Source organism: Cupressus sempervirens, chromosome 3 (genome assembly GCF_028749045.1).
Source record: "Cupressus sempervirens isolate cs-2001-9-10 chromosome 3, ASM2874904v1, whole genome shotgun sequence".
In the NCBI taxonomy this organism is placed as follows: domain Eukaryota; kingdom Viridiplantae; phylum Streptophyta; class Pinopsida; order Cupressales; family Cupressaceae; genus Cupressus; species Cupressus sempervirens.
The window spans coordinates 352,766,894-352,777,239 of NC_143120.1; the positions used below are offsets into that span (position 1 = coordinate 352,766,894).

General features: G+C 32.9%; 1 protein-coding gene across 3 annotated transcripts in view; it reads left to right on the forward strand.

Annotated features, from left to right (window-relative positions):
* The window catches only part of LOC149566436 (Metallopeptidase M24 family protein), a 153,123-nt gene extending 144,108 nt beyond the window's left edge, over positions 1–9,015 (forward strand). For all 3 annotated transcript variants that reach the window (XM_089819789.1, XM_089819791.1, XM_089819790.1), the window contains one exon: positions 8,549–9,015. In XM_089819789.1, coding sequence (XP_089675915.1) covers positions 8,549–8,650 — 102 coding nt within the window. In that variant the 3' untranslated portion in view covers positions 8,651–9,015. The remainder of the gene's footprint in view (positions 1–8,548) is intronic.
* The last annotated feature ends 1,331 nt before the right edge of the window (positions 9,016–10,346 follow it).

Consider the following 10,346-nt stretch of genomic DNA (forward strand, 5'->3'; position numbering starts at 1 on the left):
AAAGAGGGAGAACATAAACAACATCCATAGACCAAGAACATGAGATGAGAGAAATGGAAACAAGAAAGATGGAATGTGAAGGTGAAGGAAAAGGTAAAGAGAAAGTGGGAGAAGTCAATCAATGAAAAGAATATAGGAAGAAAACCATAGAAACATGGGGAGACAAGAAACAATGAAGACAAAAGTAGTATTGAACTGCACTTTTGATTAAGTCCATACTCTAGCGAAGATTCTACCGAGATCATCAAAGGGAAGCCCAAACAAGTCAAATGGACAAATCAAGAAGGATCATCAGTTTTTCCATTAATGCCAAAGGGGGAGATTGTTGACCCTACATGTCTCATTGGCATTAAGAAAGGTAATTGGTTATGCTAATAGCTTGCACACTGAAGTGTTGTCATTGATTGGCAACCGCACAAGAAGGTATACCATCACACAATCATTAGTAGACATCTACACCAGTCGAATCAAGTATGGAGATGAGGACAAGGCAAGGCAGCGAGTTATAGCCAGATGGATGAGTCACCATTGTTGTGACATGACAAAGAAGACATGGTCAACACCGTGACGAGATTGTTGCTCTAATGAAACGACCAAAAGAAGAAAGGATAGATGGACTACACCCTAGCCTAGCTTAGACTGGGAGGGCTACCAATCTAGACCCTATGATGTAGGTGTCACGTTTTCTTCGTGAACAACTTAGACATGCGATTCAAGTTTTGAATGCATTGTGTTTGGGTGGGATGTTTTAAGGGTGTCGACAGCCAGAGAAGAAAGGACATGTATAGTTTGTAAGATTCAATGTCGAAGTGTTTGTATGTGTGGACAGACAGTGATATGCAAAAGAAGTGATAGAATAAAACTCATAAGGACAGTTGAGCAAAAATAGAACGAAAGGAAACAACAAGCCAACATAGACTAGTGTACTGCAGATAGGGCTATGCAGAGAACGAATGTGGTGACACAAAATATATCACTGTTAACGCCAACATGGCAAAAGAAGATCAAGACATCTTCTTGTTATACGCTGAAGATCTACAAGGCAAGGTGTACCATATAGGTGTAGATCAATATTTGTTTGCTTTCTAATTATTGTAATCATCTTGTAAGCTCTTAATTAAGCATGCTTTAGTATCGAGCAAATTGTAAATCCTCTAACAAGGTACCTCTCAAAAGGAGTATTTAAATCCTCTAACAAGATAGCTTTGACAAGTTCATGTAATCCTAATAGGTTGCAAACATTCATAACTGGATGTATTCTTAGGAGGAACAAGTTGTAGCTCTTAACCTAGCAACCTTTTATCTATAGCAAAAGGCTAGTGGGTGTCTTATTCCCACCATGTTTTTCATCCTATCATCTAGGGTTTCCACATATAAATCTTTGTGTTACTTGATGAATGCTTTTGCGCTTGAGTTTACATGGTTTTATCTTACTGCAATTGTCATTGTTCTAGCGGTTAAGTGGTTATTGTTTAGTTTTGCTAGAATGTCTATAGAGAAAACCGGTTTAAGTGTTCATACTGATTCACCCCCCCTCTCAATTTCGTTTGGGACCAACAGTTGGCATACCCAAGGACCAAGGTAAATAAATTAGAGTGTAGAGTTTTTTCTTTAAAATAGAGGCACACAAGAAGTGTTATGGGCAAGAAGAAGCAAGTCAGTGAATGCCCAAAAAGAAGGTGAGCTAAATAGATAAATTGGGAAGCACGAAAAAAGAGGCAAAAATGACTACTAGGACACACCACCAAAAATAGGCTCAATTAGAAGAAGATAAGACTTTCGGTGACTCCAAAAAAAAATTCAAAGAATACATAATTCCCTGTACATGGGAAAGTCACATATGACTTTCAAATTATAAATCTGCCACCCAAATTGACCAATAAGATTTGGGAAGGAAGAACTTAAAAATTAATATAAATATCATGAGGCTTTGACAGATAGAAATTGCTGAATTAGGGAGAGTTCATGTGTGGAGCAGCTATGTTGAAAGAAGCCAAAGAAGGAAAGTTAATCAAAGAAGGTGACAACAAAAGATATTAAAAATTGTCAATGAGTCTAAGGCCAGTGTCTTGTCTATGCATACCAAACTTGATATGTTCTAATCTATGACTAAATTCATGTATGCTTTTGTTCTTATATCTTGACATATATTTGGATTGAAGCTGATGTGTTACATTTGTGATTGCATTTCCTTTGTATGTAGTCTTGTGTATTAGGGCATTACGTCTGTGACATGATTCTAATGAATGGGTACAATCTATTATGTGTAGGATGCATATCCAATGCCCCCCTTATTCTGCCTAAAAATCATAAATTCGATATTCAGGGAACATGATATAGTTAAAGATGCAACTTTACCCAAAAATACAAAACAAGATAGAACCTTGTTGAGATCCAGCAGTTATATTAGACAAAATATTGAACATACTTAGTATTAGAGTAGAAGAGCATATATTGTTAACATAGATTGTTTCTGCAGATGTAATAATATGACCATGTGATTGATATGTTTCAAATGCAGATTTGGATCTCATATAAGTATGAGAGAAGGAAACATATCTTTGAAGAGACATTTTCCAAAGATTAAACATCATTAGTTAGTATAAAATAATATAACTAACCATATGTACAATATATATAATATAATATAATATAATGTATGTAATATATATTATATTATATATATATAAATAAATATTTATATTATCAATAATAAAACTCATGATCATATCAATCTGAATGTAACTACAAACTTAACACTCCCTCTTAGTTAAGAATGATTGATATAAAACATAATGTTCTTGAGTATATGAAGAGATATCATCTCACATTGATATTCCTAGAATGACATATTTAAGGATATCAGCATGACTCCATCAACACACACATATATTATATATGGAATTTGCTACAATTCATAATGAGACTAAATTTCTCAACACTTTTCCTTTTAGCAAGGACGGAAATTAAGCAATTATTATAACATTAATATAAGTTTGAATACCACCTTAAGTGTGGTCTATAAAGGATTTAAGTTATGTTGTCTGACAATATCCGGCCTAAAGAACCATAACAACTTTCATGGTGTCCTGCAAAACCCGACCTAATAGCAATGACACCAATAATTTTCATGATGTCTGGCAAAATCTGGCCTATAATCATGATGGATATCAATGTGTCTAGCAGAATCCGACGAATAACAATGACACCAATAATTTTCATGATGTCCGACAAAATCCGGCCTATAATCATGATGGATATCAATTTGTCCAGCAAAATCCGGCCTATAACAATGACACCAATAATTTTCATGATGTCTGACAAAATCCGACCTATAATCATGATGGATATCAATGTGTCTAGCAGAATCCGGCCTATAACAATGACACCAGTAACCTTCAATACTTTTTGGTATTAAAAGGTTGGTCATCTATTGATAAGATTGTCACCTTACAATAGTTACCTTTTGTTCATTATCATAACTTTTGGCACACCGAGAAAACAACTTAATGTAGTTTGTTATGATAATAGGTCCAGTTATTGACAAGATCGTCACCTTTCAATAACTCCCCTCTAAATATATACATCAGTGAAAGACTGTCATCTTTCATGACATAATTACAACAACATCATGTAGTAACTCACATGATATCCACCATGAACCAAGTCAAAGGGTGGACCCACCATAGCTGCTACTAGAGGGTGGAACAAAGGTTTTCCACCTCATGCTTCTCTCTCATAGAGATGAGCGCATTACAAAGAATTCCTCTTAGAACTTCACCTCATAGAAAAAATTATCATCTACGAAGGATTGCATCTCAAAATTTCTCCCTCTGAACATCAATCCTGGGAAATTAGGTCCTCTAGTTACTTCATCAAAAACTCTCTCTAAATCCAATATCAATCTTTAGATTTTCTAGTAAAAAGTCAATACTTCCTCATAATATTCATACAAGTAGGCCCATCAACATGTAGCCACCCACATGTATTTTTAGACTCCCTCTCAACATCAATCTTCTAAGCTCCTGCATTGCCTTCGAAGAGGTGTCATACTCCCACTTAATGTAGAAGACTCTCATAATCTTAGTCATCAAGGATGAAAGCCTCATTTTATCCGTCTTGATCGTCAAGGTCTTTGGAGCTACTATCATTAGGTTGAGTCTGCACAACATGGTAGCATGTTTAGAGTACCAACTTTCTTTTCCTGTAAGAACACCCTCAACCATAAAGGAAAAGATCAAAGGCAAATAACCTTTATAGTATGTATAGAAATTACAAATAAGAGAGATAAATGTCAAAAATAAGAATACTTATATGCACATGAAGATTCCGAAATTATCTTTTTAGATTGTTTGAGAATGGAACATCTCGCCACTAAATAAGGTTCAAGTAGGAATGGAACATTGACTATTATGCCCCTCACAATGTAAAATCTCTACTCATATTGTTGAACAATTTTGTATCAAATATGACAACTCCTTTCTACGTTCCAACTTGCTCTTTTCGTCCATTTAAGCTTAATAATACAAGTGGACACAAACTCATCCACAATATGCCAATATCTTGATTGAGTATGATTGTGCCACTTGAATGACTCTACAACTCATACTTCAAGTTTCATTTTTTCATTTATCATAGATGGTTCAATTGAAGTCACCACTTTCTTATGATGTACACAAGAGGTAGGCCCATTAAAATCACATAGTTGCATAAATTTCAGTCCTCTTGACTGTTACAACTTATTGATCACTAAAGATTTCATCACAGCATGGTTTACTCCCTCAGAATCAATATGATTGAGATCATAGAAGGTTGACAAAACCATATCCTCTATCTGCTCCCTCTCTTTTAAGGTAGCCTCAATTGTCGGTCTCTCTCTGAATTTCAATCTTTTTCTTTCGGAAATAACATTCTCAAAAAAAAATTTAAGGCACATAGCTCTTATTGAAAAATAAAGATAAAGGAGAGAAACTACATTAATACTCATGGATGATAAATACTTATCTAACCATAAATATCCTTATTATTATTATTCCATTAGACATTAATATTGTAGTTGAAAATAATTGTATATATTAATTAATTTCATTATGATAATTAATTAATTTTCTACAAGCTTCGCAAATAACCATGGGTCATATATGTTTGAATGTTCACCATTCATAAAAACAATATATGCTAATAAGATAATATTAAGAGATAAGCATATTAGTTTTAATATTTCATAATAATATAATATATGTACTTACCTTATATATGAAAGAATCCTTGTCATTTTCAATGCTATTTCTTTCCTTGTAGTCATTGTTGAGTCACATATCTAAGGTTGAGAATAATATTCAAACTCAATGCAATCACAAGGTTGCAATGACGATGTCCTTGAGCACCCTAAGGGGATATACAATCTAAACTTCAAGTGCTTCATAATATGTTAGTCGATATATATATGGGTGTGCTATAATGAGTACTTTTGGTGGGTTCAGCATCCACATGGCTGCCATATAACTATACGGTCAAGCTTGTTGACCCGTCTATGCAATTGGATTAAAGTGGAATAGTTCTATCATTTTGATGACCCTTTCCACTTGGTGTAAATAAGAATGGTCTAAGATATAGATGAGTCCCTATACTCATAACTTTAATGTTTACTTTGTCCTTGTAAGATATGTCAGCACCAATAAGGGCCTGGTATTAAACGTTTGACTAAAGCACGAGCTTTGATAGGACAGTCATGCTATGTGATATGTCCCATTGTCTTTTGGTATGTATATATTCGACCACCCGACCACACTCCATTTTGATTCATCACTTTCGTGACTAGATGCATATTGCATACAACCAGTTTTAATGCAACTCATTAATATCTCCATTGTGTATCTCAATATGACACATGGTTTGTATCAAAATTTCACATATGATTTGCTCTTTAACTTGAAGATAATGATTTGTTGAGGATCACCAATCCACGAAGCAAATCGAATCTGACTTCCAGCACTCAAATCATATCTCAGATGAAAAAAATGTATAAAAAGTTAATCACGGGCCAGATTGCATTTGAATCAAAGAAGGTGCTAATCAGATCAAGGAGTAGTTGAATTGCTAATTAAGATTTGCTGATGTATAGATGACACTAACTTCAGTGGAAGGTCTGCTCTTATGTGGATCACTGAATGTATGTTATAGATCACAAGAACCAGTCCATGGTGTCATTTAGTGTAGATTGATTGCAGGACTGTGATTGTATCACAGAGAATATGTAAATTGCTCAACTCAGAGAATAACAGACCTGCAGATCTAATAGTGTATCATATTTGCTCAGATGTTTGTCTCATTCACACGAATGCTACCTTCTTTATCCATAACCATATGCTGCTACTGGTATTATGAATTTCATACACTTCTATTTTCATCGACTTCAAGCTTCCAGTCTCTGCTCTTATTTTGATTCACCAATAAATTAAATAAGATAATTATCGGTATAATTATTTTAATGTCATCACGACATCTCCATATGCTTTGTGACGTGAGAATCACTGGCTGACTCACAATGACTCTATTGCCATATCACCGAAGGTTTTCATATTAGATATGTTGTTGATACCTTTTACATGCATGGGCTTGTCGTTTCATCTTATCTTCTGGGTAACATCTGCTTCATGTACACTTGATGGCTCTTGGTTCTCTTATTAAGTGATGATGTGGCAGGTTTATCATGCATACACAGACACGGTTTATTCAAAAAAAACTTCTGAACTTCCCAAAATAAAACGACGTCATCTGTGTGTCCAGCATGGCCATAGAAGATATATGCCTCTATATCAAAGATTACATCAAACGATGCTGACTGAACTCTTAATATGCAGACTAGATTATTTTATTGCTAACTATATTTGATTATTGTTGCTGTGGCATATTGCTGGCTCTGCACACACAAAATGGCATCAGCGTACTCTATGTATTGCTGAAAATTGATATAAGTATTTCCAATGCTTCTTCAATCTGATTGATTTATCGCTGCTTTCTATTCATATTCATCCTATTTGAAATCTTTATATTCCTAGCATGATGTTCTGTCATAGATCATAACGTATCTTATTGATTTCGCCACAAATAAGTCTGTGCATTCTTTATTACCTTTGTTTATACATTTGCAGTTGGCTCTGATACCATGTTAATTAACATAGATCATTTCTGCAAATGTAATAATATGATCATGTAATTGATATGTTTCAAATGCAGATTTGGATCTCATATAAGTATGAGAGAAGGACACGTCTTTTGAAGAGACATGTCTCCAAAATTTAAACATCATTAATTGGTATAAAATAATATAACTAACCATATGTACAATATATATATATATATATATATATATATATATATATATATATATATATATATATATATATATATAATATTATCAATAATGAAACTCATGATCGTATCAATCTGAATATAACTACAAACTTAACATATATCATAGTTCTTTTCATCATATAACACATCTAATTTGTTATTTGGGTTCAACCATACCAGAGCTTGGATAAGGAAATGATAGGTGCTCCAAACAATCAGGTTCAAACTTCAGCCATAATAGAGCTTGCCATATTGTCCCCAATTCCAAACCCTTGGTCCCCCTCTTTGGAAACTCCATGGAATTGTCATTTATCGAATTGAAGGTCTAATGACACATAGTATTTGAATTGTGATAAATTGATGATCAAATAATCTTATATGTTCTCGTAATACATTAGTGTCTTTTCTCGTGTAATCATTTTTTTTTGGTTTTTCTTTTACTTAATATCACTGAGTCCAAAATGTGAATCAAAATTTTGGGTTGCCATTTTAATTTATATCATGTTTATATAAAAGCACGAGGGGTTTTCATTAGTCTTTGAACTTTTAACAGAATAATTGATCAGCCAAAGCTTTATCTCAAAAAAAAAACTGGTGGCAAGCCCGGTAAGCCTAATTGTTTGATTTTTAAGCTTCATTTTCGTAAGTTTCTTAACTCCACCACCTTATCCGTTCTCATCTCAACTCATTATTCATTCACCAAGTTCAATTGGGAATTATTTCATTGGAGGAAATAGCCATCAAGATCCAACTTCGGTCCTAAAGGAGAGCGCAGTTTAATTTATATCATGTTTAAAATTTTATTTCCTAACTGAGCTTAGATGTAAAAGTGACTGGGTAAAAGCACAAGGGCCTTTTCATTAATCATTTGAACTTCTGATAGAATAATTGATAAGGAGAAATTTTATCTAAGATTTGTAAACTTCAGTTTTGGAAGTTTCTAACTCCATCTCATCCATTCTCGTCTCAACTCAGTTTAGTAACCACAAACATTTGGCTTTACTTCTTTATATTAATTGTGGTGATCTTCACGAGTGCTACACATTTCCAAAGAAGTCATGTTGCCATGTTTTTATCTCGTTTCAATGTTTTTATTCTATATGTTTCATCTGGTATGTACGTATGGACTAGAGGAAGCTTCTGACCATTAAAGATGGGATCTAGCCTTATACATGACTTGGTGGCAATGCAGGTTGTAACCGCAGATGGATGTGAGAACCTTACCAACTGCCCTAGAGAGACTTGGGAAATCGAAGCAGTAATGAATGGTGAGCCATGGCCTCTTAAAAGGTGAACTAGTTCTTCTGTCGGTGAATGGAGATATCATATCAGCTGTCCTTTTGAGAAGGAAAACGAAGCCTTTGTGTGTTGTGTTTTAAAAATAAGCATTGCGATGTTTTAAGAGTTTTGCATTCCACCTCCATTTCATAACTGCTTTTTATGGAGGAATAAATGAAAATGCATTTAGTCATATATTAATCTGAAACAATTGAAATTAGACATTGGAATTTTACTTTTTGGTTGAATTTTTCCAAGTATTGGAAAATTAGTCTGTATCATTTCATTCACAAATAAACGCAGAAGTGTGTGGTACTGACAAAAAATGTTAAAAGGCAATACTATTCAGAAATTAAAATGGGGATCATCTTTAAAATGAAATACTGGAAAAGGTATAGTTTTTTATCGAGTAAGTTTTGTCATTATTAAAAAATTGAATCTCTCTTAAATATATACTGTCACAAGTGTTGCATATAAATTTCTGTCTCCTGTTGTATTTCCTTCCTTTTCTAGGCGAGTCATTTAAAAATCCATTTAATAAATGGAAACTGTTTTCTGAATCTCATTAGAAATTAATGAATTTTTTAAAAACTTGATGAAAATGTGACAACCAAAACTTGTTTGAAATCTTTGTTACGTATAGCTACCTAGATTAGAAATAATCTTGGCAGATTTTTATATATATTAGATATCTGTCAGACTATATTGTTTGTTATAATTTTGCTGTTTATTAAAAAAATAAAATTTAACTGTATACATAAATATACATTCTTAATATTTCAATTAATTCAAAATAAAAATAAGTACTACATGCCAGATAGATAGATAGTATAGCTTCTATAGATACGCACTAAAAATTTAAAAAATAAAAATAATTATAAATTATTTATTCATGAATATATTAAGAAACTAAAAAAAAACATATGTAATTATTATTAATATAATAATGCAATTCATTTTGTTAATATCATAATACTAATAATGAGATTTAAATATTCATAAATTCTTATAATTGAAATCTTCTAAAACATATAATATGAAATATTTCATATAATTAAAATCTATTAAAACTAGTGTTATCAGGAGACCCGTCTCTAGACCCCTGAGGCTTGTCTCGAGTACTGGTACTTGTCTCCCATCTTGAAAACGTCTCTGGAGAGTTAGTGGGTGCTTAAGGTTCGAGCAATGACCTCTTGCAATGTCTTATTGAAAAATCAACATCTCCACATTGAAAAAAGTCAAAAATGAAAATAGATTTCTGATTTATGTTTATGTAGCAGCATTTGCCATTGAACTATCAATATTTTTGGATTTCAATATGTAATGACAATCTAATATGAAATATTGAAATATGTAGTGTTAGTTTTAAAATCTGACACAATATCAGTTTACATTTGTGTATTTAAACTTAATATTATTTTCTATTCTTTCTTTCGAAGCTCCATGCCTTGTTATTTTCTAGAGATTGTTAAATCTAAATTATTAAAATTAAAATAAATAAATAAATAAAAACTTGACGTCTCCAAGTACCCTTGTCTCCTTTTTAAAAAAAATTGGTGTACCGATATACTAGTACGAGTCTTTGAAGTCTCCAATTACCACCGTCTCCCGGTAACCTTGATTAAAACAAACAATACAACAATTCCTTCTAAGCATTTGCCATCATGGCTTATTGAAACTATTGTTTATTGTGTTTCATCTTTGAATTAATG